This window comes from Scyliorhinus canicula, chromosome 9, assembly GCF_902713615.1.
Source record: "Scyliorhinus canicula chromosome 9, sScyCan1.1, whole genome shotgun sequence".
Taxonomy (NCBI): Eukaryota; Metazoa; Chordata; class Chondrichthyes; order Carcharhiniformes; family Scyliorhinidae; genus Scyliorhinus; species Scyliorhinus canicula.
The window spans coordinates 39,277,261-39,297,073 of NC_052154.1; the positions used below are offsets into that span (position 1 = coordinate 39,277,261).

Here is a 19,813-nt window from a genome sequence, read left to right on the forward strand (position 1 = left end):
ATGATGGAGCTAAATAATAATAATAATCACTTATTGTCACAAGTAGACTTCCGTGAAGTTACTGTGAGAAGCACCCAGTCGCCACATTCCGGCGCCCGTTCAGGGAGACCGGTATGGGAATTGAACCCGCACTGCTGCTTTGTTCTGCATTACATGCCAGCTGTTTAGCCCAGTGTGCTAAACCAGCCCCCAAGGTGCCCCTAACCTCAAGGAGATGAAAAGATAAAACACATTTGTCAAAAGGCTTATTCGGAATTGTTTGTTCAATGTATTCCTGAATGCTCATATGTAAAGGATAACATACTAATTAGAAAATGGAGGCCTGGGACTCAAAGTTTGATGCCATCTCTCTAATACTCCTGTGACTTTGGATGATATGCTGATAAGTTATATTGTTTATCTCCAGGCTATTCATAACTTCGTTAAAACATTGACCTTTGATCCGATGATATTTCTTTTGGTAAGATTTTTTTATTAAGAATTTGGTTAATTCTTCGACAACTCTTTCACGGTAATGTTTCTTAATGGTATGGCTTCGGCAAATATGGTGGATGCATCCATAATGGTTAGGAAGTATTGATTTCCATTCCTTATTTTAGCAATTGCTCCGGTGAAGGTGGCTGTGTCGAAGGCATCGGCTGAGGTGCGGGAGCAGGGTGAGAAAATGAAGGGAGTGGAGGAGGCCTTGACACAACACAGCGATCAACTCACCTGGATAGGGGAGGAACTGCAGAGGGTGGCTGAGGCCAACGAAGGACATACCTCTCAAGTACTTTGGTCAGTTCGAGGCACTGCACCACAGGAAGATAAACTAGTCATGAGGGTGCAACATAGATTCACCAGAATGATTAAATTATTAGAACATGTTGCATTCCCGAGTGTAGAAGTTCTTTCCCACAAAGTACTGTAGAGGCCAAGTCAATTGAGAAGTTCAAAAATTAGATTGCTGGCAAGATTGTTAAGGACTATGAAACCAAGATGAGGAAAGAGAGTTTTTTTGTATAATTTTTAAAAATGTTTTTGAACAAAGTATATTGACCGTTATGTACACAGAATACGATATATCGAAGAGAAGGGCACACACAAACATACCAAAAAAAAAGTAATATTAAAAAATAAATAAAAAATAAAATAAAATAACTGGGTGGGTATCATGCACCAGCTCAACAGCAGCAACTCTGTACAATTGGCAAAATTATTTGCAGCACGTAAGTAGGCAACTGTTTGTGGTGGGGGGGGAGGGGGGGGGGGGTGAGAGGAGACTGGAGAGGTACATATACATTTGGGTGCAGGTGAAACAATTACAGAGGGCAATACTCGAATGGATCTGGTGTTGGTGTTGTCACTTGGCTCTCCTGGACGGATTTCACTGCCGTTATCGTCTCGCGCTACCTCCGCTTCAGCCGTTCCTCCCGTCTTTCACCTGTATTCTCCTTGTTCTCTGTTCCTGTAGATGCCAAGTTTGTTATCGTTTCCCATGCCCTCCTTCCGGCTATCATTTCCCTGACTCCCTCCCCACCTCCTTGGTTCTCCTCTATTGTTCAGACTTGTCTCTTCCCTCTTCCCCCTATGCCCTCTCCCCCCCTCCTGTGGTTCACCTTTCTTTACTCTTAGGTTTAGCTGTCCGACCCCCCCCCCCCCCCCCCCCCGGTCTATCTCTCCCTCTCATGCTTTGGCTACTTTCCCGATTCTTGGCTATTCTTCTGCTTCTTTGTTGGCCACAAACAGGTCCCGGAACAATTGGGTGAATGGCTCCCACGTTCTGTGGAAGCCGTTGTCTGATCCTCAGATGGGGAATTTGATTTTCTCCATTTGGAGAGATTCCGAGAGGTCAGACAGCCAGTCTGCAGCTTTGGGTGGTGCTGCTGACTGGCAGCCGAACAGGATTCTACAGCGGGCGATCAGGTAGGCAAGGGCAAGAGCATCCGCCCTCCTCCGCAGGAAGAGATCAGGCTGGTCTAAAACCCCAAAGACCGCCACTTCGGGCATGGCTCCACCACTTTGGACATTGCCTCGAAGAAGGCTGTTCAGTACCCCGCAAGTCTCGGGCAAGACCAGAACATGTGGGCGTGGTTGGCCAGGCCTCCTTGGCATCGTTCACATCCATCCTCCACCTCTGGGAAGAACCTACTCATACGGGTTCTTGTTAAGTGGGCTCTATGTACCACTTTTAGCTGCATCTGGCTGAGCCTTGCGCATGTGGAGGTGGAGTTGACCCTGTGCACTGCTTCGCTCCAGAGTCCCCACCCTATTTCAATCCCGAGTCCTCCACCCATTTCTGCGTCCAGTCGGTCAAACATGTCACTACAGTTTCCTTTATCTAGTATGCTTGCATCCAGTAACTCTTACAGTAATATCTGTCGTGGCGGTGTGGGTACGTCCTTGTCTCCTTTCGTAGGAAGTTTTTGAGTTGCAGGTACCTTAGCACTTTCCCCCTGGCTAGCGAGAATTTCTGTCAGTTCGTCCAGTGTTGTGATCCTGCTGTCCGTGTATAGGTTCCTGTTAGTATCCCTCCATCCTGTCCCCAGCTTTTGAAGGTGGCGTCAGTTGGAACCAACAATTCTACGGACACGTGCTTGTAGGATTAGAATAGCGGTTTTAATATATTCACAACAGAGCCAGCCTATTAGCCATTGAACTTTCGGTGAACTGGCCGGCTGACCATGTGACACTGATCTTTATACAGCAGCTTCCGGGGGGAGGAGTCCTGGGCAGAGCCAAGGGAGAAGCCCCGTACAACTCGAGCATTCCCAGAGCTACTCCCCCTGGAGGACAGGTAGTGCAACTGCACTTACAATACAGACACATGTATATACAGATTATAATCCGGTGTGAATCACATTCACCACATTCACCCCCTGTGAAAAAAATAGAGTCCAGCGGGGGTGGTGGCTCACAGAGTTAGTCTGTCCGGTGGATGAATTGTTCTTTTCGATCTGCGGAGCACCGGGGTTGCAGCCTCTTATGGTGGCTGTGTGGGTGTTGAGAGCTGGGGTACGATGGCAGACCCCGGGGCAGGTCTCGTCCGAACTTTATACACCTCTGGCTCGACCGGAGACTGGGGGCGCTGGGGGCGGGCTGGTTCTGGCGCGTGGAACTGGTGGGGTGAGCTTGCGGAATCGGGGGCGCGAGGGGGCGGCAGCATAGGGAATGGGGTAAGGGGTTCCTCAGCGGGGGTAGGGGGGGGGGCTGGATCCAGCGGGTGCCAGGTCCCGAAGGGATACTGTGTCCTGGTGACCGTCCGGGAACTCCACAAATGCGTACTGGGGGTTGGAATGGAGGAGGCGCACCTTTTCAACAAGGGGGTCAGTTTTGTGCCCCCTGACGTGCTTCCTCAGGAGGACCGGGCCTGACGTCCTCAGCCACGCTGGAGGCGAGACCCCCGTGGTAGTGCCCCTAGAAAAAATGAAGAGTCGCTCGTGAGGGGTTTGATTTGTAGCTGTACAGAGGAGGGATCTGATTGCGTGGAGCACGTCTGGGAGGACTTCTTGCCATTGGGAGACTTGGAGTTTTCTAGACCGGAGGGTCAGTAGGACGGTCTTCCAGACCGTCGCGTTCTCCCTCTCCACCTGCCCGTTCCCCCTGGGGTTATAACTGGTTGTCCTGCTCGAGGCGATGCCCTTGTCGAGCAGGTACTGACGCAGCTCGTCGCTCATAAAGGACGGACCCCGGTCGCTGTGCACGTAGCTGGGGAAACCGAACAGGGTGGGAGGTCATATCAGGGCATGGAATGGCAAAAGGGAATCGGGAGAACTCGTCGATGATGTTGAGGAAATAAATGTTCTTGTTAGTGGAGTTAGGGGCAGCACGGTAGCATTGTGGATAGCACAATCGCTTCACAGCTCCAGGGTCCCAGGTTCAATTCCGGCTTGGGTCACTGTCTGTGCGGAGTCTGCACATCCTCCCCGTGTGTGCGTGGGTTTCCTCCGGGTTCTCCGGTTTCCTCCCACAGTCCAAAGATGTGCAGGTTAGGTGGATTGGCCATGATAAATTGCCCTTAGTGTCCAAAATTGCCCTTAGTGTTGGGTGGGGTTACTGGGTTATGGGGATAGGGTGGAGGTGTTGACCTTGGGTAGGGTGCTCTTTCCAAGAGCCGGTGCAGACTCGATGTGCTGAATGGCCTCCTTCTGCACTGTAAATTCTATGCTGTGAACCTATGGTTGTTGTAGATGGGAGCTTTGTCCGACATTTTGGCAAAATTGCTGCCGTAGTTGGTTCCAGGACTGGAGGGTGGCTGTCACCAATGGGCTGCTGGAGTGTTTTGCGGGTGGGGATGGGAGTGCTACCGTGGCTAGGGCCCGGAGGGAGGTCCTCATGCAGGAGGCCTCCTCCGCGCGCACCCACTCGACTTCTGGCTCCTTGATCCATCCCCTTATTCGCTCGGCCATCGCCGCCCAGTGGTAGAATTATAGGTTTGGGAGGGCTAGCCCCCCGCCCCTGGATTTTGATTTTGTAGGACCGTCTTTGGGATCCTAGCATTCTTCCCCCCACCCCCCATACGAACGCCATGATTAGTTTATCTAGTGCTTTGAAAAAGGCCTTGGGGATGTAGATCGGAATGGATCTACGGAGGAAGAGGTACCTGGGCAGCACGTTCATTTTGCTCATCTGGACTCTCCCCGCGAGAGTGGGTGTGTGTTCCATCTTTGCAGGTCCTATTTTACTTCCTCTGTCAGATTGGTGACGTTCCACTTGTGGAACCCTTTCTGTCATGGGCTATTTGGATCCCCAGGTAGCGGAATTTTTGTTGGGCTTGTTTAAACAGCAGTCCTGTTAGTGCTGCCCCCCTTCCTTGTGGGTGTACCAGGAAGATCTTGCTTTTGCTAATAAGACCATAAGACATAGGAGCGGAAGTAAGGCCATTCGGCCCATCGAGTCCACTCCACCATTCAATCATGGTTGATTTCAACTCCATTTACCCGCTCTCTCCCCATAGCCCTTAATTCCTCGAGAAATCAAGAATTTATCAATTTCTGTCTTAAAGACACTCAACGTCCCGTTGAGTTTGTAGCCCGAGAAGGCGCCAAACTCTTTCAGGAGTGTGGTGATTCCGTCCATGCTACTTTGTGGGTCCGAAATGTAGAGGAGCAGGTCATCTGCATAGAGTGAGACTCCGTGCTCTCTGCTGTCCCTTCGGATCCCCCTCCAGCTTTTTGCTGCTCTGAGCGTGATTGCTAGTGGCTCGATCACTAGAGCGAACAGCAGCAGGGACAGTGGCCATCCTTGTCTGGTGCCCCAGTGCAGCTGGAAGTACGGGGAGTTGGTATTGTTGGTCCGTACGCTCGCCCTTGGAGCGTTGTATAGGAGTTTTACCCAGGACGGGAACCCTGTTCCAAGGCCGAACCGCTCCAGTACCTCTGAGGTATTTCCATTCGACTGTCAAAGGCCTTGTCTGCGTCTAGGGAGACGATCACCTCCGGTACTCTCTCCCCGCAGGGGGTCATTATCACGTTCAGCAGGCGTCTGATATTCCAAGGGAAGCTGTCTTCCTTTGACAAAGCCCATCTGGTCATCTGCGACCACCTCTGGTACGCAGTCTTCTAGCCTATTGGCTAGGATTTTGGCATCTGTGTTCAGCAGTGTGGGTCTGTATGACTCACATTCCGTTGGGTCTTTATCTTCCTTAGGTATCAGCGACAGTGAGGCCTGTGCCAGCGTGGGTGGCAGTGTGCCCCTAGCTAGCGAGTCTGTGAACATTTCCCACAGGTGCGGGGCCAGTGCTGTTGCAAATTGTTTGTAAAAGTCTGCCGGGAATCCCTCTGGTCCCGGCGCCTTCCCCGCCTGCATGGAGCTAATGCTGTCCATGATCTCTCCCAGTGCTAGTGGTGCTTCCAGGCCCGTTTTCCGCCCTCCCCCACTACTGGTATGTCCAGTCCATCAAGGAACCGTTTCATCCCAGACTCCCCCATTGGGGGCTCTGAGGTGTACAGCTCTTGGTAGAGGGCCTTGAGGGTTTTGTTGATATTTTCTAGTTCTGTTTCTAATGTGCCTCTGGTATCCCTGATTTGTGCAATTTCTCTGGTGGCTACCTGCTTTCTCAGCTGGTGTGCCATTAGGTGGCTGGCTTTGTCTCCGTGTTCGTTTAGGGTCCCACATGCCTGGCGGAGTTGGTGCACTGCTTTCCTGGTGGAGAGCAGATCAAAGTTCCTTTGTCGCTCTTTCCTCTCCACCAGGAGCTCTCGACCAGCTACTGCCTGGCCGGACTTTCCTCCCTATCTCTTCGAGGTTTGGAAGCGATAATTTCCCCCCTTAGTACGGCCTTTAGCGCTTCCCAGAAGGTGGATGGTGAAACCTCCCCGTTCTGGTTGTTCTCCGTGTACTCTGCTATGGCCCGCGATATCTTTTCGTTGAAGGCCTTGTCTGCTAGTAGTGCAATGTCCAACCGCAATGTGGGGCGTTGGGCCCTGCCCATCTCCAGCCTCACGTCCATGTAGTGTGGAGAGTGGTCTAATATCACAATTACGGAGTATTCCACTTCGTCTACGCCCGGAAGCACCGTTTTCCCCACCACAATAAAGTCAATTCTGGCGTATACGTTGTGTACTGGGGAGAAGGAGAACTCCTTCTCCCCCGGGTGGGTGAACTTCCAGGGGTCTACCGCTCCCATCTGTTCCATAAACCGAGTTCCCATGCCATGCTTGAGGTTTTCCCTGTTTTGGGATTTGATCTGTCAGTCGTTGGATTCTGTACACAGTTGAAGTCCCCCCCCCCCCATCATTAGTCAGTGCATCGCTGTGTCAGGGATTTCTGCCACGGTCTTTTTGATGAAGCTCGTGCTGTCCTAGTTGGGCGCATACACATTAACTAGTACTACCGGTGCCCCATCCAGGGCCCCGCTGACCATAGCATACCGTCCCCCTGGGTCCGTAAACGTCTTTGTCACCATAAACATCATCCTCTTGCTGATCAGTACTGCCATGCCCCTGGCTCTCATCCCATAGCAGGAATGGTAGGTTTGTCCCACCCAGCCCTTTCTTACCCGCAGTCGTTCCTGCTCTCTCAGGTGTGTCTCTTGGAGGAAGACAATGTCGGCCGTCATATTTCTGAGGTGGGTGAGGACTCTTGATCTTTTCACTGGGCCGGAGTCCCCTTACATTCCAGGTGACTATCCTGGTGGGGGGCTTCGGTCCTCCCCGCTCCTGTGGGATTTACCATACTTCCCTGGTGGACGCGCCCCTGCCCTCCGGGGTTTCCCTTTGTTAGGAGGCAGTCCAGGATGGCCGCTGTCACTGCTCTCTCCATGCGGTCGGGTCCCTGCGCTCCAGGGTTTCCCTTTGTCCAGGGGGCACCAGACATGGCCGCCCACTGTGCGTCCACCCCGTGGGTAGTCTCTTGCACTCTGGGCCTCCTTTGGCCAGAGACCGTACTGGGTGGGCGCTTGCAGCGATTCCTTGTTCCCTTGGTTGTGGCACTTTGTAGCCCTATTGCTATGCCTTTTCTAGCCTTGTTTGTCCCTCCTTCCCTGTCTCCCCCCCCCCCCCCCCCCCCACCGCGGTCCATCCCTTCCTATGTCCCACCCCCGGTCCCTCCCGTTTTCCCCCCTCTCCTGTATACTCCTCCTTTGTCCCTCTTTCCCCTGTTCCTATCCCTGTTTGCTGTCCCGCCTCTGTTGAGTGGCCTCCCCTTGCCCCCCCCCCCCCCCTGTTGGGGGCGCTGCTTTGTTGCATGCCTCTGGCACTAGCTTTCCTGCTAGTGCGGTGTCCCCCCTCTTGGGAGTTACTGTCTCGCTTCTCCCTTGCTCAGCCTCTGCAGTTTTCTGCCCGCTCTTCCCCATCCTACCCAGCACTCCTCTCGCTTGATCTTCATTCTCCGCTACTCTCGTTCCTTCGTGCTGGGGCCTGGTCTCCCATTGAAGCGGTCCCTCGGGTAGTGGTTTTCTTTTTGTTCAAGGTGCGCTTGCCGTGGTGGGGATGGGGGCGGGCCTGGTGTTGCCTCACGACCCCCCCTCCTCCCCCAATCGGCGTGTTGTTGCCCCTTGCCAGGGGCCCCTTATTTCTACCCTAGCTGTCGGCTTTCCAGCCCATGTTCCTCGACAAACTTCTTTGCTTCGGCGGGGGCTGTGAAGAAGTACTCTCTTTCTTGATATGTGACCCAGAGTTTCTCTGGGTACAGCATACCAAAACGCACTTCGTTCTTGTGAAGAGCTGTTTTCGCTCTATAGAATTCGGCCCATCGCCTAGCTAGTTCTGCCCCAATGTCCTCGTAAACTCTAATGAAGTGTCCTTCCCATTTGCAGGTTGTTTTGCCTGGCCCAGCGCAGGATTGTTTCCCTATCTTGGTACCGGTGCAGTTTAGCTATAACTGCCCTCGGGTGGTCCCCTGCCTTGGGCTTCGGGCGCAGCGACTGGTGTGCTCTGTCCATTTCTGGTCGGTTGTGGAAAGTTTTCCTCCCCACCAAGTTGCCCAGCATCACGGCCACGTATGTCGTGGCGTTTCTATCCTCGATCCCCTCTGGTAGGCCCACTATCCTAACATTTTGCCTTCTTGAGCGGTTTTCCTGATCGTCCACTCTGCCCTTCAGGCTCCCCTGCGTTTTGCCCAGTTTGCCATCTCCAGGGTAGTGATCCAGTCGCGGCTTTTTCCAGCTCCTTAATGGTCGCCTCATGGGCTTCCAGTTGCTCCTCTTGGGCTTCCAGTTTCTACCCTGCTCTGCCCAGGACGAGCTGCCCCTCCACCTGGGCCTTGGCCATTGCTGCCTGCACTGCGGCCTCAATGTCTGCTCTGGCCTCTGCCTTGTTTTCCTGATGATGTTCCCTCAGTGCCTCGGCAAAGGCTGCCTTCCAGTTCCAGTCCCCCCCTGGCCCAGGGGAGAATGCTCCTGTCTGTCCAGTTCTTTTTGTTGCGGCAAACCTTCCCGTTCCACCGCTTTGTGCGCCAATTAGCTCGTCTGAACGGGCTCGCCCATTGCCCCGTCTGCTTTTGGTGCCCTTTCTCCCTCTGCTTTGGCTCCCTTTTGCCACTTTTTTTTCCCTCCCGTTTTGTCCCCCCCTTTTTCTTTCCGTCTACCTCGTTCCCACTCTCGTTGCGGGGGACCCAAATGGGTGAATTTACACGCTTGGCTGCAAGTTCACGGCGAGGAGTGGGACACAACTTTGCTTCCCCCCCAGGCACTTCTCCACCTACAACCTCATTTTTCCCCCACCGGAAGCCAAAATCGATGAGTAAACAGAGTTAACATACAGATATAATCTTTATTAAATTCACAAGTAGGCTTACATTAACACTGCAAGTTACTATGACAATCCCGTAGTCGCCACACTCCAGTGTCTGTTCAGGTACACTGAGGGAGAATTCAATGTCCAATTCACCCAACAAGCACGTCTTCTGGGACTTATGGGAGAAAACCAGAGCACCCGAGCAAACCCACGCAGACACGGGGAGAACGTGCAGACTCTGCACAGTGACCTAAGCTAGGAATCGAACCTGGGTCCTTGGCGCGGAACAGCCATCGGCAAGAATTGGGCATATAACAGTGTGAAATGAGAAAATGCCATGACGATATGCCAGATCATGCACAATGTAAATTTTAGCTACAAATTGAAAAACCTAATTGAATGAAACTAGTGCCCACAGGACACACATCAACATCAAAAAAACAATTCTTTCTGATTTAATAAATTAACATACTCAGGTCTCAATTCTCCCAGTGTCCTGACTAATATTTGTTCCTCAACTGTAATGGGTGACTGGTCATTATTCTCCTTGTTATTTATGGGAACTGGCATTGTGCAAATTCACTGAAGGTTTTCTTACATAACAGCAGTGACAAAAAGTAATTTATTTTATTTGATGTGCTTGAGAATATATTGAGATGTATCCTTCAAAATTCACAGCAAAAAAAATCAGCACAGGAAGGTATTTACATACTCAAAAGGACAAGTATTTTTGTTAGTTTTAACTAAAGAGTCAGGGCTCTTTGAATGTAATCTGTAGCTTTAAAACATCACGTTCTATCAAGGCTGCTAATTTTATAAACTTTTGATGTATTTATACTAGCCTTAGAGAAAGTGCTTTTTGAAATCAAAGGTAACCCAAGTCACCTATTTAAATCGGATACTGTTCCTGGACCCAGTGGCACTTGAATTTTAATTTGCAGAGTGTATGAGGTGTGGGCCCTTTGCCTTGATCATTTAGTGTGAATAGAATTACCAGTTGCTGCAGTAATCAAATACTTTGCTCAGCAATACACACAGACTTAAAAAAAAATACTCTCAGAATTGCTTATAACAGGAGATACAATTACATTTGAGAACATCAATGCAGACATTTGAAATTGTTTGCTCATTAAGTTAAAGAAATCAGTTCCAGCCTAACTCGAAAGACATTAAGAAACCTTCAAGGACCCATCATTTGCATCCAATGTCACTTTTGGGGAATATTTATAGATTGTTAGAGACCTTTCTTTAACATTTGGAAAGATCAAGTTTTCAGATAGAATGACGAGACATTACACATAACTGTAGATTATTGAAAACAAGCCTATTTAAGGATTTGTTAGCAAGTGGAAATAACACGATAAAACCAGATAGAGACTTCCCCCACATTTGGCACCTAGTTAAGGTTGAGCGTTAGCACTTGCTTCTCCAGTAAAATTCTATTGAATTTACAGATTTAAAAACTGTTAATGCTGCATTTAGTTGACCAAGGAGCCAAGAATTAGATGCGTAAAAAAACATATGTAGCGTTTTGTAGTCCATAGTCCCATGCAGAGAATCTGCAAGTCCAATATCAGCATAGGTTGGCACGAACTAGCTGCATCAGAGGGCGCAAAAACCATAGCTAGAAGAATGAAAGTTTCAAGCTCAATTATTTTAAAGAATTATTGGAATTCTTTATAACAAGTGGAAACCTCAAGGCCAGTTAAGAAGGGAATTGGCAAGTACTTTAAAATTGTAAAACATACAGAGAAAGAGTGTTGGAATAGATAGACTCGTGTGGGATATTTCATCTTTGTGCAACATGTGGAGTCTGGGGGAAGGTGTAGTGGCTTTCAGAAGTTGTAATTAAAGCTGATAGGCATAAAATGAAGAAGTGAGGGTGTGATGGTAAAAAGAGAAATGCTGGTTAGCAGTTTGCCTCACGGCGCCGAGGTCCCAGGTTCGATCCCGGCCCTGGGTCACTGTTCGTGTGGTGTTTGCACGTTCATCCCGTGTTGGCATGGGTTTCGCCCCCACAACCCAAAGATGTGCAGTAGGTGGATTGGCCACACTAAATTGCCCCTTAATTGGAAAAAATGAATTGGGTACTCTAAAAGTTTATTAAAAAAACAGAAATGCTGGAATTACTCAGATCAGGCAACATCTGCAAAGAGAGAAAATGAGTTAATAACTTGCAGCTTTGGCAGTGTTTTACTTTCTAAGGTGTGATAATAGAGTATAAGACTGCTCATCCATGGTCTGATGTCTGCAGTATAATTGGGATAATTAGGCTAACCTGGCCAGTTACTTTAAAGCCATTGTGCAAATGCTCCCCATGTGAAACTGAATTAAATTAGCAAAAAGAGATAACTAACTGTAAACAAACTATTTTATTGGTCAAGAGGAGCAATTGTTAGCCACTTGTAAATTTTAGGCTTCAGGTTACGATATGGCATCTGTAACAGAATATGACAGATACGCACTGGACTTTCACATATTAAAAACTTGGTGCTTTGAAAGTTTGAATATTCCAAACACTGCTAACGCCACAGCAAATAACGTGGAACAGATTTAACTTATAAGAACTGGACCATTGGACATACATAGGAGTGAGCACAAGAGCACCAATTGTTTGCGATATGTTTGAGAAAAATTGGAACTCATAATAGGTAAAATAATAATGCAGAGATCAGCATTTCAAATTATTGCTGAAAACGTGTTGCTTGAGTGTAGAGGTTTCCACAATTAAATTTTCCTTCAGTACATCTCTGGGCACTGATACGATAAGAGTTGGGTGTAATTTACCAACCAACCTGTCGTGTGTTTTTCGGCAGTGGAGGCAGCCCGCTGTTGTCAACAGGGTTTCCTGGTGAGCACCCCTCGTCACCGGGAAACCCATGCGCCGGCATGGGACTGGAATATCCTGCTGGCATGAACAGCCAGTAGATTGTGCCCATTATTAACTTTTAGTGATTTTGGTAAGTTATTTCTTTGATAATAAAAACGGAACTGGAAAGACTCGGCAGGTCTGGCAGTTTCTGTGGAATGAGATCATCCTCGTTCTTTTCACAAAGCAAGGACATTCAATGTTTCAAATCTGGCAAAGTTTCTCACGGGTGAAGCATTCGTGCTTTGAAAATAAATTGTTTCCTCTCCTCTTCTAAACCCATCAGTTCCTTTGGATAAGATGAAAAATTAAGTTAGAAGAAACGGGAAACAAAGACAGTTAGTGTGATCTGGAAAAAGATATTCGAAAAACAGAGTAATATGAAATATAAAATGGATCTCCAAATAATATGAGGTGCCATTGAGAATGGGTGAAAAAGCCAATATGTATCAAGTGTTTTTCCTGACTAAACTCATATGCATTAAGTACATGCGAGAGGAATGAAACCCAAAACAATCTCTATCGACTGACAATATTTGAAGGTAATTTTCTGAAGTGGCATGAAGGAATTTTTCTGTTCATCTGTATAGGTTAAACAAATACAAAATACATATGCCAAAATGCTAATATTTATTCTAACACTGCATGAATGCAGATCAGTTTTGGTATTTACCTAAACTATTAAAACATCGTGTTTTCTGAGGGACCTATCACGCTTTTGGTTTTTTTTGACTCATTTCTTTCTACAGGAAGGGTATGTAAACAGCTACCTTTGAATCTGAAATTTCTAAAGTATATTCACACCTTTTCATAAAAAAAGCCACTGAGACGAGGGATGGTTGAAATGCTGATAACGTAAGTTTTGATAATTGCTGCCCACAGACTCTAAAAAGTAATTTGTTAGCCTGTCTCAGTAATTGAGCCATTATATTGAGAGTTCTCTGGCCCTTTAACAGGGAACCCAACACAAATCAAAATTTAAAAAAACAAGAATTTGAACAGAAGCTGGGAGGACAAGCTTTGGCCTGACCAAAAAGGTCAACGTGCTCTTGTGGAGTACTTTTGATTCAGTTAAGATGACCCACTAATGTGAGCAAGCATATCAACCCAGAATTTGTGATTGTAATAATGGTATGGAAGTCACTGCACACTGTTATTTCGGAGTAAAACAGATAACTTCTGCACATGTGCAGTTAAATGTGGAAATCTGAACACTGCTTTCAGTATCACCCTGCTTCTCCACAAGCCATACTTTTGCAGTCTTCGCAGATGGAATACTTTAGAAATCACTCATATGGTATGAACTTCAACTATTCGCACTATTTTCATGTATCAGGCCATTATAAATAAAGTTAAGCCTTGTTTTATCTGACTGAGATTTATTCAGCAAACTAAGCGGTGTATGACTTACTAAAGAACAACCTCAGAGGGCCTTAAAAACTCATTTTACGAAGTGTAGTCTCATTCTCTCAGAAAAAAACATTTAAAAATAGTAGATTTTAAAAAAAAATATTTGTTCTGACATTTAAGCTTCTCTCTTAACCCACATATACGTCCCCATTTTTAGCTTGCTTTCTGTAAAATGATATAAATTTGATTTATATTTCCTGCTTTTCTGTAGGTAAGAGTCTTTCAATTTGATTGGTTGATCAGTCTGTCTGCCCTGTTGCTGGACGTTACAGACTCCTTTAGGAAGGTAGCAAATTGAAATGAATGTCAGAAAATAAAATCTACACTCAAGTCTGCTACATCTTTGTGAGCAACTTTATAAGTTCAGCAGCAAGCACCATTCCATCGTGACTTATCACATAACTGATGCTCTGTTAGTTCAATGGCTATGAAATAAAGCATCCTAGCAATTTGTAACTGGTGGTGTTTTATGAAGTATTTTCATGGTCTGCCTTGAAAATATGAAAGACACAAATATTCAATTTAGAACAGAAGCTGATACTTTTTCTATATTCCTAGGTAATGTTATTTTACAGTTATGTTGAATATACAGAACACCGCCAATTACAAAACTTCAGCAATGACCAGCAGCTGTGCACTTGCGAGGGCGTCGCCAAGGAACTGGGTTCGATCCCGACCGCGGGTCATTGAATGTGTGGCGTTTTCACATTCTCCCAGTATCTGCATGGGTATTACCCCCACAACCCAAAGATGTGCAGGGTAGATGAATTGGCCATGCTAAATTATCTCTTAATTGGGAAAAAAAAAATCTGAGTACTTGAGAGAATATTTGATGCAGTACCATAAACCTTTAACAGGGATATTTACCCGAATCTTCAGTAATCTTCTTCAGAACTGTCATTAGCACTGGTAAAACTACCACATTCATCTACGCTGGGTTCCATTATTACTTGTTGTCCCTTTCTTCTAAAATCTACAAGCACAGAATAAGGGGAAAAACAAACTGATACTTAAGACATTCATATAACTATTAATATTGTATGTGCAGGAACAATTTTGTTTTTCAGCATAAAAATAACGTTTGTTTGTCCCACCATTTAAACACTTCAACAATGAAAACTGGAGATACGGATTTAAAGCCCATTTTTTCCCCTACCGAATCTCAAATTTGAATAGCTTTATATATAAAATGTCAGCTAAGAGAGGGATAGTCAGTCACAAGTAGGAAAGGTCATTTCTTGACTCAAGGACAAATATCCCTTCTGATATATCTATTTATGCTCATTTCAGGTATTTGTTCATGTCCACTCCCACCTGAGCAGTCAATGCAAGATAATGCATATTTAATAGTGTTCAGGAGCAAGAACCAATTGGTTCTGATACCACAAATACTATGTATGCAATTCCACAAAGAACAAAAGGACAAAGTCCTATCTGGATTTGAAGAAAATTTGCCCATTTAGATCTAACTGCTTATCTGTTAAATTTAATTGTTGAAGAATAGAAGACTACCAATGCCAATAGGCAGTTTGCACCAACTGATGCTAATTGGTCTAAAACTGTACCAGTGCATGTCAGGCCCAGCCTAATAATGATGGAGACAGCAGTCAAGGAAGCATCTGTAACCAGTGTAAGAGGTTGGCAACAGCATGTAATTTTGAGACTGCTCTGTCCTTTGGTCTCAAGTCGAATATTCTGACTTCTGTTCTATCTATGTACCATGACATAATACTTTGAGACTACATGTTGAAATGAAAATCGCTTATTGTCACAAGTAGGCTTCAATGAAGTTACTGTGAAAAGCCCCTAGTCGCCACATTCCGGCACCTGTTCGGGGAGGCTGGTACGGGAATTGAACCGTGCTGCTGGCCTGCCTTGGTCTGCTTTAAAAGCCAGCGATTTAGCCCAGTGTGCTAAACCAGCCCCGCTTAAGACGACAGAGTTGCAAGTAATCTTGTATTGGGATTCAACAAGGAGGCAACAACTGTAAACAACTAACCATGTGATCCACTGGAGACTTGCTACTGGAGCTTAGAGTCAGTTGGTGTAAACTATTTAATGGGATTGGTATTATTCTGTCCTTCAACAATCAAAGTAACCGACAAACAGTTTGTCAATCCCCTGGCTCTAATGCAATCAGTAAATTTTGAGGTTTTTCTTCCCAATTCAAAGGAGTAAAACTGATTTTTACATTGACACCTGGGATATACTACTTCAAATCATACTCTAATCCAAGCAACGTGCATTTCCCTCCAGTCTTTCTTACATAAGAATCTATAGGGGTAATGAACTCAAACAGGAACTTGAAAACACCAACTCATTTTATTTTGGGCAGTGCTAAGTCAAAGTACTGGGATAGCTCTCCAAATGACCTGTCTCAGCAAACTGCTAGGGAGGTAGGGGAATGTAGAAGAAAAACAAATCCAATAAAACAGCAATGGGTGCAGAAGATGAATATTTTGGTGATCATAGTTAAAGGCAAAGTTATTCAAAGTTATTATTTTTATTGGAGTAAAAATAGGATCAATCTTTTACACTTGGATCTTCACAGTACCTGACAAAAATACTTAGATTTTTGTTTAGAGAAACAATCTTACCATTGAAAATTGGAAGAGATACATCATCCATCGCTTCCTCAAAATAGTTGAAATCAAAAGTGACATTTGGATTCTGAAAGAAAATGCAGTCGAAATCCTTACAGTAATGAATGTCAGTGGCGTGCAGAAAATGTAATCCACTCTATTATGAAGAAACCAGAGTGCGCAGTATACATAGCCCTCTGAACCTTGCAGCAAATCATCAAAGCTCAAATGTAGGATGACGAAGGCATATAGAGTCAGGCTAGAACTAAACCCGTTTCAATATGCAGCATGAACAGAAATTATTTCTCAAGCTTTATAATGCAGCTAGAACAGCAAGACAGGAATGAGGCTTCTTAATATGGAACAAAAGCAATACACTGGGAATGCTGGAAAATAGGGGGGGAAAACTGAAAATGCTAGAAAACAATCAGCTCAGGTAGAATTTCTCTGAAACAGTAACACAATTTAGCTCCCCAGAGCAGCTACCTAGCCCGGCTGCATGTTTTCATTTCTTAATATGTAGTTAGCTGAAGGCAGAAGGATGATAAACAGTCACATTCAAAGTGTTGTGATTCAAAGGCTCCAAACCAGTGGTCTGAACATTTCCCCTAGTTACAAATTTGACTTTGAAATGAGTGTATAGCATCACATGTAGAACAATCTGACTCTAGTTGATATGAAATTAAAATTGCTTATTGTCACAAGGAGCCTTCAAATGAAATTACTGTGAAAAGCCCCTAGTCGCCACATTCTGGTGCCTGTTCGGGGAGGCTGAAACGGGAATTGAACCTGCACAGCTGGCCTGCCTTGGTCTGCTTTAAAAGCCAGCTATTTAGCCCTGTGCTAAACAGGGTGTGGTAGGAACATGGGTGATGGAGAATAGCTGTACTTTTTGCAGCTCGCCCAAACTCCTGCTCCTTGTCCTGTCCGTCTCAGAGTCCGTTTTTCCTTTCCACCCCTTTCTGTCCCAGCTACCTCAGTGTCTGAGAGGGAGAAGTGGAAATAGTGAAAGGAGGAAAAGGACAAAGTTTGTCTCGTGATAACTGATGCAATTTCAAGTTTTGATTAATTTGTTTGTCAAAATGGAACAGCTTCATATAAACTCTCGATGTAAATATATTTAACTAGATAAATAATTGCTGTTAAATAGTTCTAGTTGTGATGATCCTTCAGAAGCTAAAGCATGGATTTTATAGTCAATGGCAATCTAAAAGTAAACTTGCTGGATTTGAAAATCTAGTTCAAAAATAGGACTTTCTGACTAATGACTTGAATAAATCTAGCTAGTTCACTTTAGACTGCTACCAGCTTTACAAAACATGATCTGCTGTCATGAACATAGAATAAACAGAATTCAAAGCAGCTAAGTGTCACACCAACGGTATCTTTCACATCAAAGCATTATATTGAACAATAACGGGACTTCACATGTAACCTGTTCACAGATGATCAGTTTGGGTTCTCCTAGGGCCATGCTGATTCATACTGCATTGCAACCTGATCCAAACCTGGATACAAGAGCTGAATTCTATATAGAAGTTGTTTTTTTAATAGAAAATCCAACCAGATTCAAAAGCAGCACTAAATTGGCAGCATTTGATTGGTAAAACTGCATTTTGGAACAATTGAAAATTTGTTTCTGTATGCACCATTTGCAATAATATCCACCTTGCTTCAACCAAACTGAACATTAAATCACAGCCAGCTATTAATTTTGTTCCACGTTTTGACGACAATTACCTTGAATTTCAGCAAATTGCTCCATTCACCATTCTCTTCTTTAAACAGTGTTATGACAGGCTCTTCATTTATAGCGACACATGAACACTTTTCCTCTAAAATGCTACCTTGAAGTTCCAAATCCGCCAAATATAATTTGATACCAACAAAGGCACTGCAATTAAATAATATGAAGCCTCAGATAAAGATCAAAGACAATAACTTTCTTTGTAAGTAATCGAAACTTTAGCTAGCTTTTACCTAAATACTACTCTGCAATCACCAAATTTGCATGAATGTTTTGTAAAATTTCGCAACTTCACATTCAGTATGAGCCGGTCTTCCTTCTGATGCCACTTTATTTCTGGGTGAAAGCTACAGGAAAATATAAACAATGACAAGTTAAAGTGTAAAATCAAATTCAAAACTCAAAATTTTGTTTAAATTATGTAATCATATTGCACAACTAGCTTGCAGACAGGAAGATTTAATATCAATACGGATAACCTTTTATGATCCATTGTTGATCGATTTTTTGCATCTTCAGGAACATCCACAATATCTGTGATTAGAAAATAATATAAAACATAAATCTTAAAATATATATTAATTGTGGAAGAATCCTTGGAAACTGAAAATAAATGTTTTGCTTTTGCCAATTCATTTTTCTGTTTGAATGCATTGCACCTGTCATTCAGCACTTGTATTTCCAAACAAAACACAAACCACCTTTGTTAACCTCTGTTAAGCATGTCAAAGTACTTAATGGCAGTTTCATTTATTTTCCACAAACTGATTCACAGTTAAAAGTTGAAACACATTTTACGAAATTAGTTTCTAATCAAAAAAATAATTCACTGAATGTTAAATTTGAATGTTAACCAGTGTTATTCAATTTAGCATTGAAGGGGTGCTGAACCATTTAAAATGGAGTCTTTCAGTTGAAAAACTAAACCGAGACCCCATCTACAATTCAGTTGGAAGTAAAAGATCCCACTATGAGGAGGATCAGTGTTCGGGTCAAAATTTATCCTTTAAACCAACATTGTTAATGCTGCATCTGATGAATAAATAATTTTACTGTTTATTTTATTTTAAAAACATATTCATAAAAAACATTCTTAGAATATTTTCTATTTCATAACAAGAACAAATGCTACAAATTATAGTCTACAAAGGTGAATAAATACCAGTATTTCCGTCACAGAAGGCTGCACCGTTTTGTAAGCAATATAAATTTTGAAAACTGGCCAGTGAAAACTTCAAATTGTTTGCAATTTCATATAAAGCACTCCTGTTAGATGTGCTCGCTAACAGCCTGAAAGTAAAAAAAAAAACACGGTTAAGTTCCCATGCAGTACATCAAATTGAAATCAAAAGAGATAAGAATATACTTGAATATATACTGTGATGCTACAGCATCTGTTTTAGATCTTTTCCTGGTTTGTGGCTCCTACAGTACCTCCATGCAAAACTGTATACACATTTTACAGATACTATAATGTTACATACCTCTCAACAGTCACAGCAAGTCCACTTGATAACATTAAATTTAGACTCTGGGGTCTTCCACTGAGATGACACAAAACCTTCAGAATGTTTTCCAAAACCTTGCAAAGAACAAATGTGGCAGGATATTATCTTGACTTCATAAGCAACTCCCGTTTGATGCTAAGTTTGAGAAGTAGCAACATTTCAAACACTTCATTGGTTATAAAGCAATTTGGAATGTCCCAAGGACATGAGACACTATATTAAACATATTTTTCTTCCAATCTCTTTCTGTTCATCAATAAGTTATGCTGAATATTTCTTACCATAGAAGTATTCAAATACTTCACAAATTAACAATGCTGTATTGAGCGGTCCCTTTTAAGTTCCAAAAATCTCCTGGGATCCATGGGGCAATTTTGTTTCAAATTCATAAAATGCTTTTAGTTCAAACACGATGTTGAAACAAATTTTTCATATTTTGTACTGGGCATGATTCTCCGAAAAAATTTCTAGGTGCGATAGCGAGCAGGAATTGCCACGAGCTTCCCGGTACTCAGCCCAGCGAGGTTGGCAACTAAATTCAA

At 44.4% G+C, this 19,813-nt stretch overlaps 1 protein-coding gene across 4 annotated transcripts in view; it reads right to left on the reverse strand.

The window, feature by feature from the left end:
• Positions 1 to 9,317: 9,317 nt before the first annotated feature.
• tdrd12 (tudor domain containing 12) overlaps positions 9,318 to 19,813 on the reverse strand; it is a 157,507-nt gene continuing 147,011 nt past the window's right edge. For all 4 annotated transcript variants that reach the window (XM_038806556.1, XM_038806557.1, XM_038806555.1 and 1 more), the window contains 8 exons: positions 19,248 to 19,345; positions 18,926 to 19,053; positions 18,243 to 18,297; positions 17,997 to 18,110; positions 17,757 to 17,910; positions 16,032 to 16,104; positions 14,302 to 14,407; positions 9,318 to 12,313 (listed from right to left, as the gene is read on the reverse strand). In XM_038806556.1, coding sequence (XP_038662484.1) covers positions 14,310 to 14,407; positions 16,032 to 16,104; positions 17,757 to 17,910; positions 17,997 to 18,110; positions 18,243 to 18,297; positions 18,926 to 19,053; positions 19,248 to 19,345 — 720 coding nt within the window. In that variant the 3' untranslated portion in view covers positions 9,318 to 12,313; positions 14,302 to 14,309. The remainder of the gene's footprint in view (positions 12,314 to 14,301; positions 14,408 to 16,031; positions 16,105 to 17,756; positions 17,911 to 17,996; positions 18,111 to 18,242; positions 18,298 to 18,925; positions 19,054 to 19,247; positions 19,346 to 19,813) is intronic.